Source organism: Mizuhopecten yessoensis, unplaced genomic scaffold (assembly GCF_002113885.1).
Source record: "Mizuhopecten yessoensis strain PY_sf001 unplaced genomic scaffold, ASM211388v2 scaffold716349, whole genome shotgun sequence".
NCBI lineage: Eukaryota > Metazoa > Mollusca > Bivalvia > Pectinida > Pectinidae > Mizuhopecten > Mizuhopecten yessoensis.
The window spans coordinates 1139187-1166985 of record NW_018480072.1 but is presented as its reverse complement, the minus strand read 5'-3'; the positions used below and the strand labels follow the sequence as shown (position 1 = coordinate 1166985).

The window sequence follows — 27799 nt, the reverse complement described above, 5'->3', positions numbered from 1 at the left end:
AAAAAGTTTTAATCATATAAACACTGCTATAAGTTTGATATGTATAAAATACACAAAACGTTTTATTCATATAAACACTGCAATAAGTTTGATATATATATAATACATACAAAAGTTTTATTCATATAAACACTGCAATAAGTTTTATTTATATAAGCATTATAATTATTATGATCTATAATATAACAAGTATCATTTATATACACACTACGATAAGTACATTGTTCAGTATCATTTATATAAACATTATAACCTGTATGATTCGTAAAGTATTTAAATAATTGTGATTACATTTATTACATTACGTATGATCCTAAAAAAAAGTGTCTGTGAAAAATGCAATTCCTTCAAATATTTTGACAAAAAATATCTGAAATTTTAATTAAATCGATATGCAATTTTGAGGTTGATGATTGTTCTGGTGTGGCATTACGAAAAGTTGATTTGATTAACTTACTCACCCCTGAAGACACAATTTGACTCTTCCAATTCAAAGGTTGAAATAGTTCATTATGAAATTTCAGGGGTGAATGAGTCAATTAATGGGTTTTAACTCTTACCAACTGTTTACGGTCTACTGGTTACACTGTTGTCGATATAATATGCATTTTAGATGCGATGCACGCGGTCCCTTCTGGGGACCTCAAAATTGCTTGTAACTATATATTAAGTAGATACATGTACAGCCGTTATATCAGCCCCACAGGAATCGTTATAATTCTGATACGATGTGTCGCATAAAAAACTGTTAATATTTTTAATATATTTTTACATAACTTGGTGGATCTTATACACATGGATTGGCTTGAGAGTGGTGTAACCAGATTCACAGGGCGTATGTAACACGAATATAAAGCGTGATCAACCAATTTGTTCCCAGTTTTTAGGACAAAGATGTAATATAAATGATATCATACTTCTGTATTTACATTTCCCTGTTTAATGCCTAGAAAATGCATTGTATGTGTTGTAAGCCTTTAACAACATTTGACCTGCTGAGAAAACCAGGCTGGCGTAAATAACTACTATGTATTCTATCAATTTGAAATAAATCCAAAATAGAAGAAATATATATATGTTTCATTAAACAAGATTTCTAAATCCCTATTATTTTTTCTTCTTATCACAAAATGAAAAAATAGCACATTTGGTTGATCTAAGAATTTGTCTCGTGCAGGCTCAGGAATAGATCTAAGAACTTGTTTCGTGCAGGCTCATGAATAGAAAAGACCTACTACATATTTTTTTAAGATGCGACTTATTTGATACTATGACGTCACGACAGTTGTCCCTGCTTACTTTAACAGTATTATTTGAAAGACCCAAACATTCTGTTATTGGAAAATGTCCACCTTTAATATGCAAAATGTTTTTATTTTCACATTGTAACTATAGAAAAGACAATCTTGCTCAAACAAAAATGGCTCCTCAACAGTTTATTTAAAATATATTTTAAACCATAACAAATGCACAGAAACATGAAATAAGATTTCGTTTTCTTTTTGTACTAAACGAATAAACATTTATGATGGTATGAATCATACATCTTGGAGGTAGGATAGTCTAGTGGTAGGACGCCTGGCTCGTGACCGAAGGGTTGTGGGTTCGAGTCGCATAACGGTACTGTTTTGTATCTTTGAGCAAGTTACTTATCTCTGCTTGTTCAAATCTACTCAGCTGTAAATTAGTACGTGGTTGGGCAGTACTAGAATTGTTGAATGCTAGGAGTGAGTGCCGAAATGGCAGCACCGGCTGTATGCTCCCTAGGGAGTTGAGAAAAATATTGTCTGGTTGTAAAGGCTCTAAAACCACGGATAATAATATGTGAACCGCTTTGAGACGACCTACGAACTAGGTTGTGATAAAGCGGTATATAAGAACCTCGAATTAATATTATTAGTATTACAACCATTCAAACTCATTATTAAAGCTGCTGATACAATGATCCGAATATAGTTAATTCGGACTTCAATAATCCGACAAACATGTTTCCTGGATACTGATATTTGATAAATAAATAAAATCAATTAATTCACCATTTCTATTTCACCAATCCGGGACATCGTGGTCCGCAATTTCTTTCTGCAGATAAAGTGTAGCTCAAGCGAATGTCTATTGGTGATGTGCTTCACTTCCTTTCGTATGATTAACTTATTTGTAAAATATGCAAAACTAATTTTATTCTTTCAGATCGTAGATCTACAAAACCAGCTCGCCAACAGAACCGACAGGGAATCCCCAGCTTCCGAAGAGGTCACAGACCGGAGAGTAAGTTACTATTTTAGATATTTTTGTTTTGCTTTGAATATCTGATCAGCCAAGTATATGCAAAGCCTTGTTTCTTTCTGGTATGATATCTTAATTATGCTTCTTGCCGATAGTTATGACGTCATTACATCCAAATATTGTTTGGACACAACCGACCAAAATAATAAATGACTATTCAAAGATGTTTTATTAACTCATTCACCCCAGAAGACACATTTGAACTCTTTCAATTCAAAGATTGAAATAGTCCATTATGGAATTTCAAGGGTGAATGAGTTAAATCAAACATATCAAGTCTTGATAAACTTCACTTGATTGTATTGAGTTATAAATGTCGATCAAAGTCACAGTTGAGTTCTTTGTATGCATTAATGATAACCTGGCCTCATTCTGTGAAGGGAATGGTCGACTGTTTTCCTTGGTGTGAGATGAACATTTTGTGGTAAAAGCAATATACCAACGCATGTGTACTAAGGTAATACTCCGACACACGCAGGTACTGAGTATATATTCTGTCATGGATACTCTATAGGTGATATTCTGTCTGAATACTAAGGTAATATTCTGACATATGGTTACTAAGGTAATATTCTGACATATGGTTACTAAGGTGATATTCTGACATATGGTTACTAAGGTAATGTTCTGACATATGGTTACTGAGGTAATATTCTGACATATGGTTACTAAGGTAATATTGTGACATATGGTTACTAAGGTAATATTCTGACATATGGTTGCTAAGGTAATGTTCTGACATATGGTTACTAAGGAAATATTCTGTCATATGGTTACTAAGGTAATATTCTGACATATGGTTGCTAAGGTAATGTTCTGACATATGGTTACTAAGGAAATATTCTGTCATATGGTTACTAAGGTAATATTTTGTCATATGGTTACTAAGGTAGTATTCTGACATATGGTTACTTAGGTAATATTCTGACATATGGTTACTAAGGTAATATTGTGACATATGGTTACTAAGGTAATATTCTGACATATGGTTACTAAGGTAATATTGTGACATATGGTTACTAAGGTAATATTCTGACATATGGTTACTATGGTAATGTTCTGACATATGGTTACTAAGGTAATATTCTGGCATATGGTTACTAAGGTAATATTCTGACATATGGTTACGAAGGTAATGTTCTGACATATGGTTACTAAGGTAATATTCTGGCATATGGTTACTAAGGTAATATTCTGACATATGGTTACGAAGGTAATGTTCTGACATATGGTTACTAAGGAAATATTCTGTCATATGGTTACTAAGGTAATATTCTGTCATATGGTTACTAAGGGAATATTCTGTCATATGGTTACTAAGGTAATATTCTGACATATGGTTACTATGGTAATGTTCTGACATATGGTTACTAAGGTAATATTCTGTCATATGGTTACTAAGGTAATATTCTGTCATATGGTTACTAAGGTAATATTCTGACATATGGTTACGAAGGTAATGTTCTGACATATGGTTACTAAGGAAATATTCTGTCATATGGTTACTAAGGTAATATTCTGACATATGGTTACTAAGGTAATATTCTGTCATATGGTTACTAAGGGAATATTCTGTCATATGGTTACTAAGGTAATATTTTGTCATATGGTTACTAAGGTAGTATTCTGACATATGGTTACTAAGGTAGTATTCTGACATATGGTTACTAAGGTAGTATTCTGACATATGGTTACTAAGGTAGTATTCTGACATATGGTTACTTAGGTTATATTCTGACATATGGTTACTAAGGTAATATTGTGACATATGGTTACTAAGGTAATATTCTGACATATGGTTACGAAGGTAATGTTCTGACATATGGTTACTAAGGTAATATTCTGGCATATGGTTACTAAGGTAATATTCTGACATATGGGTACTAAGGTAATGTTCTGACATATGGTTACTAAGGTAATGTTCTGACATATGCTTACTAAGGCAGTTTTCTGACATATGCTTACTAAGGTAATATTCTGAAACCTAGACACTAAGGTAGAATTCTTACACGTGAGTACAACTGGGTAATATTCTGAGACTAGAATACTAGGGAAATATTCTGACAAATAAATACTTAAGTGATATTTTGACACATGTCGAAAAATTACTATGACAATTGAATACTAAAGATATATTCTGACATATAAAAACCACGGTAAAATTTTGACGCAAGGCACTGATCTTGAAAATAAATACTGCTTTTATATTCTGTTTCAGGGATATAAAAGCAATTAACCAACATATGAATATCAAGGTAATATACTGACACATTGTTACTAAGGCAATATTCTGACAAATATTGAAGTAATTTTTGACACATGAATATTAAGGCATTAACCTGACAAATGAATAACGAAGGTAATATTCTGACAAATGAATCTGACAATTGAGTACTTAATAAATATTAGGGTAATATTTTGACGCTTAAATACTAAGGCATTATTCTTGATAATATGTAATGCGGCAATAGTATGTGTCATTGATGTTAAAGCAATATACCAAGGTCACATACATACTGACACATGGTTACTTAGGTGATATCCTGACAAACAAATCGGACCAATGAGTACTTAAGAAATACTAAGGTAATATGTTGACGCTTAAAAATATTACGGTTATTTTCTGTTTCGTGGATGTAATGGCAAATTAATCAATACATGAATATCAATATACACACTGTAATATCAAGACACATGCATATCAAATTATTATTCTAACGTATGATTAATAATATTCCAATAGATTGCGTGTGTTTTCGCGCAATGACAAGTATGTGAATTATTGTTACAGTATAACAATGTACAGGACGATGAACTACCGAAAGTTTGTTATCAGTATTTCTCGGAAAGAACCTACGTACATATTTTTCTCAAAGTTCTGTATTATGTTATTCCTGTCCCCTAGTTTTGCAAATTTCCTTCTGACTTAAAGCAGCATGACCAGAAATAAAAATATGGCTGCCAGATATCCGTCTTGTTTTAATTATTACACATGCTTATTCTAGTAAATAGGTCAAACGACAATATTATTTTCATAAAACAATGACACATTTTGATCAAACATTACCACAAGACGCAATCACTGTTGTTATAACTATTAACACATCAATTAAGAAACAAAGACAGAAATTATTTCACTTACATAGAGCTAATAAATATCCTACGTTGGTGTGAGTCAAGCTCCTTATGGACTCTTACTCAACCGGAATGATATGTTCGATTTTTGACATTTTATTCTATACTGCATTCTTACTCTCCTGTGTCGAACACTGGTTTATCCCGAACTAAAACATATATCTTATATCTAATTCTTATCCTTATAACTCGAACACCAGTGTATTCGAAGTTGTATGTTTGTCTTTTGACTTGTTATTCTATATGTTTATACTTACTCTGATATGTCGAACACCTGTCATCCCGAAGTAATGTTTCTGCCCTATGAATTTACGTCTATGAAGTTTTAACTCTGATAAATCGAATAGACATTCTCCCTGCATTTTGATACGGCCCCAAACATCCCCGACATGACGAAATGATTTGGCTTTATAAATTATATTTACAAATGTGCATATCTCATAGAGATTTTTACGTGCATGTTGTATACAGTGAAACCTCGCTTATCCGAATTAAGATCGTCCACCATGCGGACGGAACGACGTAAAAGTGATAATATTATTTACCCAGAAAATTAGTTTTAAATGTTTAATTTCTCCAGACATCATTTACAGGAAATGACGCATAACCTATTCTACCAGAATTTCAAATTATCTGCTATTCTTGTTTTGTTGTTTTTTCTACTGTGTTTAACGAGAGAGAAAAATCGCAGAATTCGTTTTGCAATAAAACATATTGATGGATAATAGTATAATAAATCTTCAATATATAAAATGAGGATGTGTATATTAAGCATGCACAGTATAAAACGATTGTATTCTATATTTAATGCTATACTTGTTAAGCAAACATAATGACCATAAAAATTGGTCAATTTTGTCAATGGAAACAAACAATATTCAGTGTAAAACCTCCTTTAGCGACCACCTTCGTTAAGAGTCCAGCACATTTAATGTTCCCAACTGTAGTAATTTTGTTGTGTTTTGAACCTGTATAAAAGTAGAACACCTGGCTTAAGAGACCACCTTTTATGTTCTTCCCGAGTGTGGACTCTTAACACAGGTTCGACGTACTAAAACCTCGTTACTCCGGACGGTTTCGTTTCTGCCTCTAAGAACTCACACAACTAAATAATTTACTATATGTTATTACTAAGCTTTTGAGCAAAAAGCTTTAAAGTTCAACACTAGATGTTTAATGGCATATATAAGATCGCTACATACCTCTGCTTTTGACAACCGGAAGTTTACAAGCAAAACCAGTGAAGCGGGTCGGGAACACTCACTGACTTTTGTCCTCATATGAATTCGCCATCATATGTTAAAATCAACTAAAACTATGCATTTGTCCAAAGTCTGTAGATTTCATTAAGTAACAAATATGTCTATATTTACACATTTAAATTACTCAAAGGCACTGTATTTAACCGGAACAATGTTTATGGAGGGATTACAATCATAAGAAACAATTATTGATTGACTGATTTAGTTGTGTGAGTCCTTGAAATGAATAGAACCATTTTCTGTATTGATAGTATAATTGTTGTATGAATATAAAAAACACGTGTCCGGATTAACGAGGCAAAGCTCACTCTTGAACTTTGAGCAGAGTGTTTGTTTGACAGTGACGTCACGTATTCTTGTCGTGTTCACATGTTGTCATTTGTTTATCATTTTCAGTCCAAATATTCCATTTACCTTGACAGCAGCGTGGACTAGAGCTCACCCCCCTGTAGTCGGCATGACAACAGTCACTTCAGTGTTGCTAGATGACAATGCAATGCATCATTGGAGAACTTGAATGCAAGACAGGAACCGGAAGCAAGAGAGTCCATTTTTGAAGCGTGTCAATCGTTCCAACGATAGTGGTGCATTGCTATAGGTCAAAGTTCAAAGTGCTTACCAATCATTTAAGTGTGGTTGAACCTCGCGTAGACGTAAAGGATTTTCCAGAAACATTTCATCATGTTTACGAACTAACCATTTGCTACAGCATGCTGCAATAGGTCAACAGTGTGATCGCGCTAAAACATAGCTATAGACATTTGTTTCTGTTATTTTAACAAACTTAACACTTTCGTGGTGTTTCAGTTGTTTGCCAATCAATATTTTATTCAGATTTTATTTTAACAAAAACAAAAACAAAATTTATATTTCTTCTTTATAGTTCTAGCTCTGTGTCTTCACATATTTCTAAGTTATATTCTTCACGTATTTATTTATTTATTAATTTATCTCTGTATCTCTCTACTTTTGGACTACCTCGGTTCGTTTCTTTAGGATGACCTCGAGTCTTTATGTATCAGATACACACACAGTCACATGTATTTCAGACGCAGAAAATAAAATGTTGAACAAAGTCATGACTTTGTCTTTCTTTCTTTTCGTCAGCTATACCTAAACTTGCATCCTATTCAATTCTAACGACATAGCCTATTTATATATATGTACATATGTAAGCATATATATCCTTATTTAAATATTTAATGGAACAAACTATTTTGCATATATACTAAACCACATATTTTATTACGCAAACGATACCAATATAATAATTAATTTCATATACACGAAAACAATGTCTATATATATACTTAGTTATATCTTAGGAAGCAATATGCATATGTATCCTAATATATTATGACAATGAAAGATTTGCATATAGCCAAATTGTAAATTCAATGATGCGGAACGATTTGCATGCTTCATAGATCTCTCCTTCCGTTCCTGGCTGCAGACAACGCCTCGCCATGCAAATTCATCAGATTCAGATATTTATTTTAAACTTATGTTAATAAGCATGCCAATTGTATTCAATGCTTTGTCAATGTTGACCTTTGCACCCTATATGTACGTTGTCAATGTGTCACACCTGCTAATATCGGCTTTATATGTTCATTATTTGCATATCATTTATTTGTGTAGGTATATTTTGCATGTTTTGCATTCAAAAGGTATCAAAGTTCATACAGACCTGAACATATGTATCAATTCTTTTATTTAGACATCGTAACATGCTTGTGGATGCATCTTTCTGTTTCTAATGTGGCACTGTAAAACACAAATCAAATACACACATTAAATGAATTGCAAGACGAAAACGTCACATGGTCAACCAAATACATTAAATAAATTGCAAGACGTATATTGGCGGATTGGTTTAGTGGTTACATGTACCACTCAGGCCTTCGACGCAGTCGGCCAGGATTCGATCCCCGAAGTCGTCGTACGCATGGGATATTCAGTGAAAGTGTTTTTCTCCTACCCACACAACTCAAACAACCCAGATGGAATATAAAATGGTCTGGTTGATGTTGCGGTATCTGTGCTGAAGCATTCAAGTGAGGTGGCACTAAAATTGATACCGTTGGAAGCACGGTCTCACTACAAACAGAATACAATACATCTCTAGCACACACGCAGGCATACACACATGGGGAGATATTAGCCAGGTGCCATAGGACTAGTAGTTAGCGCCTGATAAGGCAGCTCCTGCGAGTTCCTCATAATTTTGTTGATTAATGTACATGTATACCGGTAGGCTTATTGTATTGATTGTATAAATTGTATAGCTATGTACTTTAAAACGCTTTAGAGTGGCTTATTCTAGCTAGATAGGGCGCGATGAAAAAACATCAAAAACATCCCATGGTCAATAAAATACATTAAATATAATTAGAACATTTCAGGTTGACTTCAAACAATTTCGCGGTATTTCAAATGGAAACGAACATAAAGCATTTCCTTAACATTTTTTATAAATTGTTTCATAAAATGAATTTAAACGAAAGTTTTTTGAACAAAGGGGTTCTACACTTGGTAATATTTTAAATTTTGTTTGCTACAAAATATTCCATTCGTTCTTTTAGAGGGTATCTACAGCAATTTCGTGTAGACATTCTTCAAAATATAATGCTTTCATTTTAAATCAAATTACTTAAATTGACATTGAGATAATTAGTAAAATCATTTTTATGCCAATGTTATATTAGATAAACATACAAAAAAATACAATATAAAAAGGGTGTTAGATTTTGCCAATATTGATATAACCAATAAATACTTGGAAGAAATGCACTAAGCTATTTATATGAGAATTAACACAATAAGCACAAGTCACCACAGAAACATGCAGGTTTCGGGGAGAGATTTGGCATGCTGAATCCATATGCAAAATATCACAAGAGGTGGTCGATCCATGATCGAGGGTTTTCTTCTATGTTTTCTGCTTTGATAACAATTTAGAAGTCCAGACTGAACTGTGCGTCTGCTTTGGTAACATTTAGGAAGTCCCGACTGAACTGTGCGTCTACTTTGGTAACATTTAAGAAGTCCAGACTGAACTGTGCGTCTGCTTTTGTAACATTTAGGAGGTCCAGACTGAACTGTGCGTCTGATTTGGTAACATTTAGGAAGTCCAGACGGGACTGGGCGACTGCTTTGGGAACATTTAAGAAGTCCAGACTGAACTGTGCCTCTGCTTTGGTAACATTTAAGAAGTCCCGACTGAACTGTGCGTCTACTTTGGTAACATTTAAGAAGTCCAGACTGAACTGTGCGTTTGCTTTGGTAACATTTAGGAAGTCTAGACTGAACTGTGCGTCTGCTTAGGTAACACTTAGGAAGTCCAGACTGAACTGCGCGTCTGCTGTGGTAACATTTAAGAACTCCAGACTGAACTGTGCGTCTGATTTGGTAACATTTAGGAAGTCCCGACTGAACTGTGCGTCTACTTTGGTAACATTTAGGAAGTCCAGACTCAACTGTGCGTCTGCTTTGGTATCATTTAGGAAGTCCAGACTGAACTGGGCGGCTGCTTTGGTAACATTTAGGAAGTCTAGACTGAACTGTGCGTCTGCTTAGGTAACACTTAGGAAGTCCAGACTGAACTGTGGGTCTGCTTTGGTAACATTTAAGAAGTCCCGACTGAACTGTGCGTCTACTTTGGTAACATTTAGGAAGTGCGGACTGAACTGTGCGTCTGCTTAGGTAACACTTAGGAAGTCCAGACTGAACTGTGAGTCTGCTTTGGTAACATTTAGTAAGTCCAGACTGAACTGTGCGTTTGCTTTGGTAACATTTAGGAAGGCCAGACTGAACTGTGCGTCTGATTTGGTAACATTTAGGAAGTCCCGACTGAACTGTGCGTCTACTTTGGTAACATTTAAGAAGTCCCGACTGAACTGTGCGTCTGCTTTGCTACCATTTAGGAAGTCCAGACTGAACCCTGCGTCTGCTTTGGTAACATTTACGAAGTCCCGACTGAACTGTGCGTCTACTTTGGTAACATTTAGGAAGTCCAGACGGGACTGGGCGACTGCTTTGGGAACATTTAAGAAGTCCAGACTGACCTGTGCGTCTGCTTTGGTAACATTTACGAAGTCCCGACTGAACTGTGCGTCTACTTTGGTAACATTTAGGAAGTCCAGACTCAACTGTGCGTCTGCTTTGGTATCATTTAGGAAGTCCAGACTGAAATGTGGGTCTGCTTTGGTAACATTTAAGAAGTCCAGTCTGAACTGTGCGTCTGCTTTGGTTACATTTAAGAAGTCCCGACTGAACTGTGCGTCTGCTTTGCTACCATTTAGGAAGTCCAGACTGAACCCTGCGTCTGCTTTGGTAACATTTAAGAAGTCCAGACTGAACTGTGCGTATTTGTAGCTCTTGGAACTTTATATTTTCTTTTCTCATTTTCCAACTCTCTGGCTCTCCAGGGATTTCTCCCTAGGCACCCGCTTTCATATGACCATAGCTGTTGTGAAAACATTAAAACTATAAATGAAAGGTCAAAACAATTAAAATAATGTTATACAGGCTCACGGGTTAGTAAATCATTTAACGGTCTAGTTCTAAAAAGATGCACCGTAGGTTTAAAGCAAACCAGAAGAATAAATGGTGTTTAGAAAATCTTAGCTGTAGTAAGTAGGTAAACGTTTAACTCATTCACCCCTGAAGACACGTTTGAACTCTTCAAATTCAAATGTTGGAATAGTTCATTATGGAATTTCAGGGGTGAATGAGTTAATGCATGTCACGGTAAATACTGGAAGTAAAGAATTGTAGACAAAGAGAGGACAGAACTAATAATAATTTAGATATATAATATTGCTTTTTTATGATAAACAACGAATGCAAAGGTCCATTATTACTTTGTATACAAAATCGATACTGACGAATACGTAATAATACCCTTAAATCTCGATATTAAGCCGCGGCTTATGTTAATTTTATTAAGTAATCACCTAATTATTTTCGAAGCCAGTTTATTTTTAAGTCTTATTTTCCAAGTCATTTAGACAGTAAGCCTTCATTTGCATATTTGCAAGTACCTGTTCGTTTGAATTTAACAAATATGTTAGACAGGTTTTCTAGCGAAAGTAAAATTGTTTCTTTTTATCGAAATTATTGCAACAATATTCCATGTAATGTGTTACCTGTAAAACCTGTTTAGGCTGTCAGGGAAATTGTTTGTCTTACCTGGAATCATATTTCAAGACCGGCCTACGATCAAAGACGGCTTATAATCGAGACATATTTCACTGTAATGAATCCAGTTTTTATTTTCAATACCAGCTTATTTTCAAATAAGGCTTATGATCGAAATTTAAGGGTATCTTAATTCAATTAATGACGAATAATTTCTAAACATTACCGTTGCACCTACAGTGGAGGCAAACTGCTGTGAAACACTTCTGTAATTTGCTAATCGAGGGCATCCACCTGCAACCTGCCCTGTGGACACAGCAGATATCAACATACTCTGTTGCCCGATAGATACATTGTTTGATATTTATATTGTCTCATTCTCTGACCTACTGTTATCATTTCTCGTTCATCTTCCTTGGCAAATCGTCGTAATAATATCACGATCCACCGTGTGTTAGTAACAATTGACATTAGAGCTCACAGCACACCTCCAGAATTCTCTATTTGCGCACAAAAGCTAATTGATAACGTTTATGGTACAGTTAATTTGTAATTTGATATCTCCAACATAAAATGGTTCATTATTACAAAATCTATGTATGATACCTTAACCTAGGCACATGACATCAATGACGTCATACTTCTTTCATAAGTCGTATCGGTGCGTTCAGGTAACACATCAAACAGTATATATATATATACACAGTAACTGACACATGAACACAATACATCTGTTACAAAGAGAAGTGATATATTTTATGTGGTAGCCATGACGACAGTTTCCCTTCGAGATGTGTGTTGTATTCTGCTTTCTGTCCGTCTGTAAACATATTTGTTTCGTTATTGCTAATAAAACCATTGAACAGTTCTTCGTGAAAATTGATATGCATTATCTCCTTGGTACGTAATTGTGCATGTATTTTTTATCTGAAGTTGATCAAAAGCGCAAAAAGACCATCAGACAGCCGTTTATTTTTATTAGGTCACGAAATAACTACTAAAGGGTTATAACGAAGTATTGTATATATGACCCCATACTCCCTGGATACGCCTTATCCAAACTCGGTCGAATCGGGGAAACAATATGGCCACTAGGCTATTTCGGAATTGCATTGATAACGCATGTTTAGTTTTCTAACGCTTTTTCTCGAAAAGTAGTAAACAGATTCCATCATTCCCATAGTACATTACTGTGCCTGCTGGGGAAATCAGAAGGGATCATGTTAGTTCTAGCATGCATGATATCCATTTATTACCACCAGGTAGACATCTTTTATCCTGCATGTAAAGTTTGTTTCCGTTCGTTCTGAGGATTAGTGAATAGAACATGATATAACTACTAAAAACATGAATCTCCTAGATTTTTTTGATTTTTGATTTGAAATTTCAAGCAAAAAAGATAAAAATAGAAAAAGTGCGTTTGACAATGGATTGCCTGATTTTGTTATTGGTCGAACTTTTTCCCCCCTTTGTTTTGCAAAGATAATCATTTGCAAGAATTAAATGATGTACACGACGTGTATCATACCATTTACAGTAGAGTTAGGTGACATACTGACATCTTATGCTTCATGGAATTTAACTTAATAGTTAGGGTTTGAAAAAAACTATATATAGTGTAGTAACATGTTTTACATTGAGGTAGAATTAAACAAAAATATTTCATTATTATTAAAATAGAATTAAGCCACATACGTTCTGTAATTCATAAACTTCACCGTCAGATGCAAACGGGGTACATGTAACTTCTTTTTATAATTAGGTCATAAACACTTTGCCTGGGTCAGGCATTTGTAGAATATACGATGGTATAAACCATCAAAGCTTCACCACTATATAACCGCAGATGGTACTGTAGTTAATACGCTTCAACACAAAACCAGAAGTTTTCCTGAAGCAATGGATGCATCACATTTTCTATTAATAGCTTAGAAAAGGACTGTGTATTGCCGCTGTGGTGGGCACGTGCTTTACACGTACACAGCCTTGGTTTGTGTAGGACGTTTGTACCAATTAGGGATGGTGGACGCTGCTAACATTTGGGAAGGCCTGAAAGCCATTTTTATAAGTGTGGTTAGCTTAACAGCTCCTTTCCAAATTTACAAACCGTAATTTGCCCATTTCTTTAAATATAAACCGATGTGTTTGTGTTTCTTGCTTTTTGATATTTATATTGAATCTTCATACACTCCAATTGGACAAAGAACTTAAATAGTATTCGGTAAAATTCTATGTGGAAGATTTGCGTCAGTTGGTTATAAAGCTGACTGAGTTTTTAACATTTGGGCCAAGATTCTACAACACTCGTTCTGTGTTGTTGCCGATCTCAGAGCGTTATCTGTTGGCATCCTGCATGCGCACGAACTTTAAAGTATTGTGAGCTTTATTTCGTAAAACTTATTTAATTAAAGGTTATATGGTATCATATAATTTACTCCTTTTCGTAGTAGTTTATTTTACGAAAAAATGTTTGATACTTCAGGTAAATTTTAAGAAGAAAATCCAAATCTGTGTAAAGTGCCTTAAGTTATAAAAGTTTTTTTGATTTTTATATATTAGCCATCGTTTCGGGACCATTTTAAAGTCAAGGACATGGGGTTATTATCTACGGTTTAAAATCTTAATCATGGTTTGTAAAAGGCTTAGGAGGCAAGTAAAATTGAGTACTGTTTTTAGATTAAATATTACAGCTCGGAGAGAAAAAATGGGATTTTAACATTTAAAATGTGACTTTCCAGTTCATTTTTATCTTCAAGTATATACATTCACACCGTGATTTCAATATTATAACCTCTTTAAATGATAGTTTTGGTTGTAGATAATTATAAAAACATGTTTTGGTTAAAATATCAATTTTAAAGACATCTTCTATTGTACACTCGTATAGTTGGTCATACGTGAATAACTGAAACAAATCTAGATATTTCCATTTGAAGGAACTTCCACCAAGTTTTACTGATACCTTTCAGATAAGCTTTATAAATCAATGAAGACGAATATAAAATGTAGCAGTACTGAAAGTATACATGGCAGGCACGTAGCTGCCTATACACTGGTACGCAGAGGTAAATCTACCGACTTTTCGAACAGCAAAAACAAGAAAAAGTCCCCCTACCAAGTCCCTGTCCTAGGCCCGCTGCCGTGTCCGAAATACTTATTATTTATAAGTAGGTAAATTACTTGGTATGAGTCTCAAATCTGCTACTGTAATTTCTCATTTACAAATTTGTTGAACAATTACAAACCGGTTACCTTAACAGCTATGTTTTTTTTGTATTTGTGTTGATCAGACGTAATTTATAACAACAACAAATATTTGTGTTTATAATAGGGAACATCTATAACTGTATACCTTTTTCTTTTGTTCAAACGATGTTATTTTATGTTTTAAAAAAGAATAAATAGACACTTAATATTTAGATAAACACACGAAATTAATTGAATTTACAATTACTAACCTTATTTAATGAAAATGATTAAATCAAGGTTGGTATACAGCGATAAGCAACAAAATGCAGTTTAAATTGTCAATTTTTCCCGATAAAAATCTTCATGTATTCCGTTTTAACTTTCCCATTCGAAAAATACATCAATTCAGGATTGCTTCCCCGACTTGCTGTCGTTACATACGAGTTATGTGCATGTGTTGATGGTTTTCTGATAAGATAGAGATTGTTTTTTACGTGGTAAAATATCAGTATATTATATATTTATAATTTTTGGCTGCGAGAAATAAAATATTTGAAGAAAAAACAATGGAAAAAAAATCAGTGTAACATTATGATAAAGCGAAGTATCGTGCAATATTTAATAATAATGACTTAATCAGCTGTTCAATCACATCCTCCTGTCTCCCCATCTCTTTGATCTATTTAGGAAATAAACATTAAGCTCCTTGCTCCTTTCATTTCAACACTGATTACACTTATATCCTCTGCATGACATACATATCGCCACATGTGACAAACAAAAAACACGTGCGCTGTCTATCATGGATGCATTTTTATGTTTAAAGGTATGACCTTGGCCAATCTTATGAAAGAAAAAAACACAACAAGAACTTTTTAATTTTCTAAACTTTTATTTATGTGCGGAGTCAAACACATAAAAATCAATTTCTTTTGATGACTTATGTCACCAAATACATTGTGTATAACACATTTTCTTTGCTCGACCTAATGAAGAGATATCTCTCACGGAGTTCTTCTCGGTATGCCTTCTATCGATAATGGGCATGTTGGAATACTGTGATTGGTGCATTCGGCATGGTGTTTCAGCGAGATAGCACTATAAAATCGGCATCAGACAAGGATGGCAAGTACACCAACAAAGCCTGTCTCCAGCAAACATACACACTTGCGCACTTACACAACACACATGCTGGCACGTCCTCAAATGACCATAGATGTAAATAGGACGTGAAACAAAATAAAACCATAAACCATAAACCAAACAACGTTCTCATCACAATTTAAAATAAAACTACCATTAACGCATACGAGCTCCCTTACCTTAACCCGTATAAACCTCTTTCCATGCGTCTATTATTCAACACAATCTCACTACTTTCACCTTTACTTTTTACGTGATGCGCGTTATACCCTCAAAAGGACGTGCTATGTTTAATTTAAATATGGGATTTTACTTTTTGATCAAATTTAGGAATAGTTGAATGGATTTGTTTTGTATGATTCAATATTATTCTAATGTGTCTATTAACAAATTGTTTGGGTGCGATCAAGCGTGTCTTACGATATTCTTGAGGATATTGATTAAACTAAACTGAACTGAACTGAGTCATCTGTCACTCACATTTTACCAGGGATTTTAGGAAGGAAGTATTTACTTGCTGACAAAAGGTAAAGTAAAATCAGAAAATACCCATGTAGGCCTATCACAGCTTCAACAAACGGCAAACCTTGAACCAAACATTGATCGAAATATAAAACAAACAAGGCAATCACACCGGTAATGATTTCTTTGCTTAACGAACAGTATATCAGGAAGCATAGGTCACAGTGAGGTCATAGTGACCTACTTCGTGCACACCGCCATCCCAAGATATCTTGGTACACAAAATCGGGTTACTCAAGTTGAAATAGTATAGAAGATATGCTCCGGACAAACCTTTTCAAAAGTCAAAGGTCAAGTCATAAGTCAAAGTGACAAAATTCTTACACTCTGCACTTTGCCATCCCAAGATGTCCTTGTGCACCAAATCTGGTTACAGCCCAGGACAAACTTTTTCAAAAGTTAAGGTCAAAGCATAGGTCACAGTGAGGTCACAGTGAGGTCATAGTGACCTTCTTATTGCACTCTGCACTCCGCCATCCCAAGATTTTCTTGTACACCAAATCTAGTTACTCCAGGTGAAAAAGTATAGAAGATATTTCCCGGATAAAATTCTCGGACGGACGCACAGACAGACAGACGGACTGAGTGCAAACATATAGTCACCCCTGGGAACCGGTGAGGGACTAACAGAATAAGGACAAATCTAAAAAAGGATAAACAACATGTAATACCTCGCAAATCCTTAGACGAAACCAGGTCCTCATGAGTGTACGTGTTTCCTTCACCTACGAGGCACCCGTTTAACCCTTTCACCCATATACAACTTTAATAGACTTAACCATGCATATATATGGACTAGTCAATTATGGTCTACATTGTTGCAAGGGTTAATTACTTCCTGTCAAATCTGAAAACCAATATTTAAGTCAATAGCGACCAAAGATACAGTGAAAGTCTACCTAACCAATGTATATAACAGGTCATAAAATTGGAGGTAAACAATCTTCGGCGTTGATTGAAGTTCATCGGGTAGGAAACCCTGTAGATGTTATAATGAATGGCACTTCGTACAGTCTATAGAATACTTACCAATTGTGACGGATAGGCATCATCGAAATTGATGGTTAGTACTTCGAAAAGTAAAATTAAATAAGCAAGCTAAAGTTGTCAAATTTGTCATTGAGTTTGGCAGTGAAATGTCTTTATTGTCCTATTCTCAGGGCTCTCAGTAACCCTTTGGAGTATGTATTTAACTCCAAAAAATGAGCTGTGACGCTTGGTTTTTAGATGACAGATGTTTAGATCCTTCAAATTCCAGTGGAAATAGGACATGCCTTTTAAAAATGCCGAAATGTCAAAGGTCAACTGAAGACTCTGCGAATAGTTAGATTTCGGGACCTATATAACTGAATAAAACGAATATTTAGTATTTTAGGGGGAACGGTAGTCTTGTGGTAGGACGCCGGGCTCGTTACCGAAGGGTTGTGGGTTCGAGTCACGGCACGGCACTGTGTTGTATCTTTGAGCAAAATACTTTACTCCGCTTGTTCCAGTCTACTCTGCTGTAAATGAGTACGTGGTTAGGCAGTGTTTGAATTGTAGAATGCTAGCTGTGAGCGCCGAAATGGTTAGGCAGTGTTTGAATTTTAGAATGCTAGCTATGAGCGCCGAAATGGCAGCACCGTCTGTATGCTCCCCAATGAGTTGAGAAAGATGTTGGCTGGTTGCGAAGGCCCTATAACCAAGGATGATAATTTGTGAACCGCTTTGAGACGACCTACGAACTAGGTTGTGATAAGTGGTATATAAGAACCTCGAAATATTATTATTATCTTCAAGTTCTTGACGATGAATTTATGTTCTGTATAGACAAGACATTATCAGTATCGATAAGTGCAAATTTAATATTAATATGCTTTTACAATAAATTCAGTCCAATAAAAACAACGACACAAATTGATCTAACTTCAATTACAACAGCCTGGAAAACACTCTTCCATCTAATGTAATCAACATTATCCACGAAAAACAACGAAAGATTCTTTTCATATATTTCCCTGCAAATAGTATATTTTCTACCGGAACAGGTCCTACGGTTAATCAAGGTCAAAGAATTAATTCCATGGAAGGTCCGCTTTCTAGAAAGTGTAAACAGCGTAAGTATGGGGTTGGCAACTCATCGGAATCGAGATTCTCTCGCACATCTATGACCATGTATTAAATAAAACGTAGATAGATCGAATCATTTCGGTACATGCATAACCACTATTTGTACCTACGCTTATAATTACAGCGTAGCTAGATCGACATATTTTACACCTTTGTGTACATACGCTTCACTGGTCATTTGTCATACCGTACTAGTCATCGAAACGTTACATATGAACACTTTTTGGTTGTTGTGCTACATGAATCTTTTCACAAACTCATCGGAATGTCTATACAGTGTACACAGTTATACTTACACAGAGCTCTGTCAGCTGGTACCTGTACGACTACATTCTCGTTTAAAATTGCTGGATAAATATTGATATCAGTGTAAAGTAAAACATACTTCGATTTCTTCATCATAAGTTTGATAATCATAGGTATTATAATCTGTAAGGATTTTTAGTAGATTTAATACATTGATTGTGATAGCACATTCATGGAAAGCATCAATAAGCATTTAAAATTCAATTTGTAAGACGTTCAAATCAGCTTCTTCAATATCAGCACCAAACGTATAAACATGCCCTTGCGATTACAATAATTATATAATATTTATGGATAAACTAATGGACATTAAATGCATCGCTTTAATACGGTCATACAAAAACAATTGTGTATTTCCGTTACCATTGTTTTTCTCTCATGGTCATCACTGCCTTTGCTATTCTATTTCGTGTGAAACTATCAACGTTGTTGGTCCGGTGTTTCGCTGTCAGTCTTACTCTCGTGCCAAGCACGTAACACGTGCATCACTCGGTCACGTGGTAGAGATAGCTGTGGAATGTTACAGAGGTCGTAAAATAAGTTATAGCTTTATTACATAATCGATAAAACGTGACATCTTAAATCGTATGTAAGGGTTTCTGTGGTACATGTAGCTTACAGTGTCTGGATTAAATTGATGTAGATATAGTTTATAAATAGTGTACATTGTATTAGATAAGTTTAAGGGAAGCTGAAGTTCTGTTGGACCACTTTGCCTAGGACAAAATTAATAGGATAATGAATTAGGATATATGTCGACAGATAACGAGGACAATCGGTGATTTGCCTGACCCAAAAGTCAAACTATTTACCGAGGCTTCCGACAAATGTCTTATTACATTCTTTTAATTTCTCCGGGCACGATGCTATCATTTCAAAAACAAATGGAAATAAGCGAAGGCATTCAAAGCAATATAAGACAATGAACGAAAGCATACAATACACATTTTCTTATGCATCTACAATGTAACACATGTACATAATTGCAAATGATAACAATATTGTTAAATGTGTTGACACGTCTTTCCTATTCGACTAAGCTACTTTAAAACATTACTTTAATTCCTCAAAAACCATAAAAGCAATTAATTGCATAGGACCTAATGATACAGTATAGCTACATGTACCACTTTTGTCGCAGACAAACTAAAGCTACAGTGTTTACCAGTAGGTCTTCAATATATATGCAGTTTACTGCTGACATTTTCATTTCAACTGTTTATGTCTTATCAACAAGGCCAGAGCAACAACTCGAAAAACAGCAGCGGACTGCTATATCCCATAATCACATTAAATATGTTTTATTTAAATGTAGAACAATTTTCCGAGCGCGTAGTCACGCATTGCAGTAATAGTGCTAAATCAATGTATTCATAAACTACAAGTAGCAATTGCAGCTATATTCCTATAAATGAACCTCCTGATTGACAGGATAAAGAAGGGTATTGCCACTCCTAATAAAAATATAAGAGAGCTAACGACATTTAGCAGAATATGTGCCTTATTTGATATATTATCACAGTAAATAATACTTCGTTTAATAATGTTTTAGTTGTGCAAAATTTATATTCTAAAAATCACACAATTTAAATAATATATAATAAATAATGCACAATAACTAATACCACAATTCATGATAGCACAGTGTGTATATTGTAATACACAATAAATATGATCACAGTTAATAATATCGCAGTAAATAATACACTGTATATAATACACAGTAAATACCACTTATTATGATATTTTCCATTGATTTTGATAATTTGCGTTCAAAGACATATTGTTAAAATTTAGATTGATCTTGAATAAAAGGAACATAGCAACAGCGAGTATCGGTCAGCTTTAACCTAGTCTTATTATGATAATGACGTCACAAACGTAATGACGTCATGAGCATAACAGAAAATTTCAACTCATGTATCACAGCTTGATGTGATAGGTTTATTAAGTGGCAATGAAGAGCACACAGCCAAAACAACAATTAAGAATACAAGTAAATAATGTCATAGTAACTAATATTCATTAAATGCTATATTTGTTAATAATAAAACAGACACTAATACATGTACCACAGTGAATACAATAATAACAGCAGTCAATATTACATTTAATTCATATCTAAACATTTATTACAATGGTAATACAATAACAGTTTATAATATTAAAATTAGAATATGGGCGAAATGGTCGAGTTATTAACACTCCGGCCTTTCACGCAGGCGGCCGGAGTTATATACCCGCAGTCGTCGTACGCATGCCATATTCAGAGAAAGTGTTCTTCTCCTGCCCACATTACTCTAACAACAGGTGGAGTATAAAATGGTCTGGGATGCATATCGATGTTGCGGTATCTGTGCTGTAGCAATCAAGTGAGGTGGCACTATAAATGATACCGTTGGAAGCACAAGACATCTCCAACACACACGCAGTCGTACACATAGAGAGATATTAGCCAGAGGTGGAATAGGACTAGTAGTTAGCACCTGACAAGGCAGTTCCTGCGAGTTTCTCAAAGTCGTATTGATTAATGTATATGCTAATTGTATTGATTGTATTAAACAAAAATTAAAAGCAAATGTATATCTATGTACTTTAAAGCGCCTAGCTAGCTATATGCAAAGGTTTGTTTATTATTATTTTTATTATTTACAATACACAGACAGTAATGCAATAAATTATACAGACAATGAAAACGAGAATACGAAAGTGTCCTCATGTCGATAAAAACAAAAACAACAAAAACAGCAAACTAATGAGCACAATAAAAAATATCGACCTTCATATCACAGAAAGAAGTAGCATATTCCTCTAATGAAATCAGATTGGGATCACCACCGTTAAAGAGAGTACCACAGTCAAAATATTCAGTAAATAAAACAGTCATTTTTACCGTAGTTAGAACTAAAATACAAAACACAGTGATGTATTCTATTATAATTGATACATTATTTTGTACGACTGTACAAAATACAGTTGATAATATAAAATACAGTTTACAAGATAATATATTGAATAAAATATTAATACATTTTAATACACAAGTTATAATGCACAATATTTCATCATAAAATAATTACTACACTGTAATTAAAATCAATATAATAGTGTCCATCAAGTAATAACATTGAAAGTATACACTTTAAATAGTACAATTATAAATATCAATTTATGAAATTTATGAAACGAGTCAAAGAAATTTCCATTTAGCAAGCCTCTTGCGAGCTAAAATGAAAAATTCGATACGAGTTTTATAAATTTTATATGAAATGACAATGGGTGTAAAATCCGTTTATCACATAATCAAGATTTGTGGCTTTATTCGTGTAAAACGACAATTTTCCTGCAACCTTGAAATTTAAAAAAACGCAATTTTGTCTCCAGTGCGTAAGTCTGTGCCGTCATGCACTTGTCCTAGGCGTGACGTCACAATTGAAACAACTGAAACTGACAACCAATCAAAGGTCTGACACATAGGTCATATTAAATGGATTTATACCCCAAAAACTATGACATAGGTATATTCACTGGATAACACAGTAGATTATGTGATAAAATCATCTCTCAGTAAATAACGCACATTATATAATACAGCGGTAGAGTATGCAACAGTCAATAATACTCCACAGTGCATACTACCACAGTAAAGTAATGCATTATATAATACCACGGTAGAGTATGCAACAGTCAATAATACACCACAGTGAATACTACCACAGTAAAGTAATACATTATATAATACCGCGGTAGAGTATGCAACAATCAATAATACACCACAGTGAATACTACCACAGTAAAGTAATGCATTATATAATACCACGGTAGAGAATGCAACAGTCAATAATACACCACAGTGAATACTACCACAGTAAAATAATGCAATATATAATACCACGGTAGAGTATGCAACAGTCAATAATACACCACAGTGAATACTACCACAGTAAAGTAATGCATTATATAATACCACGGTAGAGTATGCAACAGTAAATAATACACCACAGTGAATACTACCACAGTAAAGTAATGCATTATATAATACAACTGTAGAGAATGCAACAGTCAATAATACACCACAGGGAATTCTACCACAGTAAAGTAATACACTATATAATACCGCGGTAGAGAATGCAACAGTCAATAATACTCCACAGTGCATACTACCACAGTAAAGTAATGCATTATATATTACCACGGTAGAGAATGCAACAGTCAATAATACTTCATTGCGAATAATACCACAGTAAAATGATACATTATAGAATACCACGGTAGAGAATGCAACAGTCAATAATACTTCATTGCGAATAATACCACAGTAAAATGATACATTATAGAATACCACGGTAGAGAATGCAACAGTCAATAATACTCTAATGTGAATACTACCACATTAAAATAATGCATTATATAATAACACGGTAGAGAATGCAACAGTCAATAATACACCACAGGGAATTCTACCACAGTAAAGTAATACACTATATAATACCGCGGTAGAGAATGCAACAGTCAATAATACTCCACAGTGCATACTACCACAGTAAAGTAATGCATTATATAATACCACGGTAGAGTATGCAACAGTAAATAATACACCACAGTGAATACTACCACAGTAAAATAATACATTATATAATACCGCGGTAGAGAATTAATGCAATATATAATACCACGGTAGAGTATGCACCAGTCAATAATACACCACAGTGAATACTACCACAGTAAAGCAATGCATTATATAATACCGCGGTAGAGAATGCAACAGTCAATAATACTTCATTGCGAATAATACCACAGTAAAATGATACATTATAGAATACCACGGTAGAGAATGCAACAGTCAATAATACACCACAGTGAATTCTACCACAGTAAAGTAATACACTATATAATACCGCGGTAGAGAATGCAACAGTCAATAATACTTACTCCACAGTGCATACTATCACAGTAAAATAATGCGTTATATAATACCGCGGTAGAGAATGCAACAGTCAATAATACACCACAGTGTATTCTACCACAGTAAAGTAATACACTATATAATACCACGGTAGAGAATGCAACAATCAATATTACACCACAGTGAATACTACCACAGTAAAGTAATGCATTATATAATACCACGGTAGAGAATGCAACAGTCAATAATACACCACAGTGAATCTATATAATACCACGGTAGAGAATGCAACAATCAATATTTCACCACAGTGAATACTACCACAGTAAAGTAATGCATTATATAATACCACGGTAGAGAATGCAACAGTCAATAATAGTCCACAGTGCATACTACCTCAGTAAAGTAATGCATTATATAATACCAAGGTAGAGAATGCAATAGTTAATTATACACTACAATGAAAACTACCACAGTAAAGTAATACATTATATAATACAACGGTAGAGAATGCAACAGTCAATAATAGTCCACAGTGCATACTACCACAGTAAAGTAATACATTATATAATACCGCGGTAGAGAACGCAACAGTCAATAATACACCACAGCGAATACTACCACAGTAAAATAATACATTATATAATACCACGGTAGAGTATGCAACAGTCAATAATACACCACAGTGAATACTACCACAGTAAAGAAATACATTATATAATACCACGGTAGAGTATGCAACAGTCAATAATTCTCCACAGTGAATACTACCACAGTAAAGTAATGCATTATATAATACCAAGGTAGAGAATGCAATAGTTAATTATACACTACAATGAAAACTACCACAGTAAAGTAATACATTAGATAATACAACGGTAGAGAATGCAACAGTCAGTAATAGTCCACAGTGCATACTACCACAGTAAAGTAATACATTATATAATACCACGGTAGAGAATGCAAAAGTCAATAATACTCCACAGTGCATACTCCCACAGTAAAGTAATACATTATATAATACCGCGGTAAAGAATGCAACAGTCAATAATACACCACAGCGAATACTACCACAGTAAAGTAATACATTATATAATACCGCGGTAGAGTATGCAACAATCATTAATACACCACAGTGAATTCTACCAAAGTAAAGTAATACACTATATAAATACCACGGTAGAGAATGCAGCAGTTAATAATACTTCATTGTGAATAATACCACAGTAAAATGATACATTAAATAATCCCACGGTAGAGATTGCAACAGTCAATAATACTTACTCCACAGTGCATACTCCCACAGTAAAGTAATACACTATATAAATACCACGGTAGAGAATGCAGCAGTTAATAATACTTCATTGTGAATAATACCACAGTAAAATGATACATTAAATAATACCACGGTAGAGATTGCAACAGTCAATAATACTCTAATGTGAATACTACCACATTAAAATAATGCATTATATGATACCGCGGTAGAGAATGAAACAGTCAATAATACTCCATAGTGCATACCACCACAGTAAAGTAATAAATTATATAATACCGCGGCAGAGTATGCAACAATCATTAATACACCACAGTGAATTCTACCAAAGTAAAGTAATACACTATATAATACATACTATCACAGTAAAGTAATACACTATATAAATACCACGGTAGAGAATGCAGGAGTCAATAATACTTCATTGCGAATAATACCACAGTAAAATGATACATTAAATAATACCACGGTAGAGTATGCAACAGTCAATAATACTTCATTGCGAATAATACCACAGTAAAATGATATATTATATAATACCACGGAAGAGAATGCAGCAGTCATACTACCACAGTAAAGAAATGCATTATATAATACCAAGGTAGAGAATGCAATAGTTAATTATACACTACAATGAAAACTACCACAGTAAAGTAATGCTTTATATAATACCACGGTAGAGTATGCAACAATCAATATTACACCACAGTGAATACTACCAAAGTAAAATAATGCAATATATAATACCGCGGTAAAGAATGCAACAGTCAATAATACTCCATAGTGCATACCACCACAGTAAAGTAATACATTATTTAATACCACGGTAGAGATTGCAACAGTCAATAATAGTCCACAGTGCATACTACCACAGTAAAGTATTACATTATATAATACCACGGTAGAGAATGCAGCAGTCAATAATACTTCATTGTGAATAATACCACAGTAAAATGATACATTAAATAATACCACGGTAGAGATTGCAACAGTCAATAATACTATAATGTGTATACTACCACAGTAAAGTAATGCATTATATAATACCACGGTAGAGAATGCAACAGTCAATAATACACCACAGTGCATACTATCACAGTAAAATAATGCATTATATGATACCGCGGTAGAGAATGCAACAGTCAATAATACTTACTCCACAGTGCATACTATCACAGTAAAATAATACATTATATGATACCACAGTAGAGAATGCAACAGTCAATAATACACCACAGTGAATACTACCAAAGTAAAATAATGCAATATATAATACCGCGGTAGAGAATGCAACAGTCAATAATACTTACTCCACAGTGCATACTATCACAGTAAAATAATACATTATATGATACCACAGTAGAGAATGCAACAGTCAATAATACACCACAGTGTATACTACCACAGTAAAATAATGCAATATATAATACCGCGGTAGAGAATGCAACAGTCCATAATACACCACAGTGAATTCTACCACAGTAAAATAATACATTATATAATACCACGGTAGAGAAATAATAATATCTTTTATTTATCCAGGGTTACATATTTAGACAATGTCTAGTTTACAATATGGCCCTGCGTTAATACATATATACAAGCATGACAACAATTTTAGCAGAATAGTAGGATGATATGTTACATAAAATAGAATTACAACATTACGCACAGTATATTTAATATCATAGATCAGACAAATCAGGGTTATGTAATGTAATGATCCAGATATCTGCCTTTAAAAACACTAACACTACATGAATCTCTAACTGTGTCACTTGTTTCGTTCCATAACACTGAACATGTTTATGCAAATGATCTCTTAAAATACGTGGTTCTGGCTGCTGGAACATACAGTTTATTTGTTACAGAAGCTCTAGTAGTTCTTACAACAACATTTCTAACATAGGAAAACATATTATCTAACATCCCCGGGGATTCACAGTGTAGAATTTTGTAAGAAAGAACCATTTTTCTAAAAACATAAAAATCTGCTATTGGCATCCATCGCAATTTTTCAAAAAGAGACCTGGATGCAGTAAGAATGTCACTAACTTTTAATAAGATCCTAGCTGCTCTCTTTTGTAATTTAAAAATCTTATCCGTATATAATTTGTTGCTAGGTTCGCTCCAGACAGTTGAACAATACATAAAATGAGGAAAAACAATACTGTTATAAACTTTTTTGATAACATCATTTGACATGAAAGACCTAAGTCTTCTCAACACACCAATCTTTTTGGATATTTTCTTTGATACATACTCTATATGCTCTTTCCATGAGAGACGACTATCGATAAAGACACCCAGTAGTTTTGCACATTTAACTGTTTCAATCGTAAGGTCACACACTTTCAAAACCACCTGTCGACATTTTGCGAGCTTTTGAGAGGACCCTATCATCATACATTTGGTTTTTGTTAAGTTAAGGCTTAGTTTATTTGCCTTCATCCATTTAACTGTACATTCAAGATCTTCTGACATTTTTTCTTCCAGACTCTCTGCTGTTTTACTCTTTATACT

The 27799-nt window shown here is 34.2% G+C and overlaps 1 protein-coding gene across 3 annotated transcripts in view; it reads left to right on the top strand.

Annotated features, from left to right (window-relative positions):
- LOC110443497 (golgin subfamily A member 4-like) overlaps nt 1-27799 on the top strand; it is a 154914-nt gene that overhangs the window by 12687 nt on the left and 114428 nt on the right. For all 3 annotated transcript variants that reach the window (XM_021487736.1, XM_021487735.1, XM_021487737.1), the window contains exon 2: nt 2191-2268. In XM_021487736.1, the coding sequence (XP_021343411.1) occupies nt 2191-2268 (78 nt within the window). The remainder of the gene's footprint in view (nt 1-2190; nt 2269-27799) is intronic.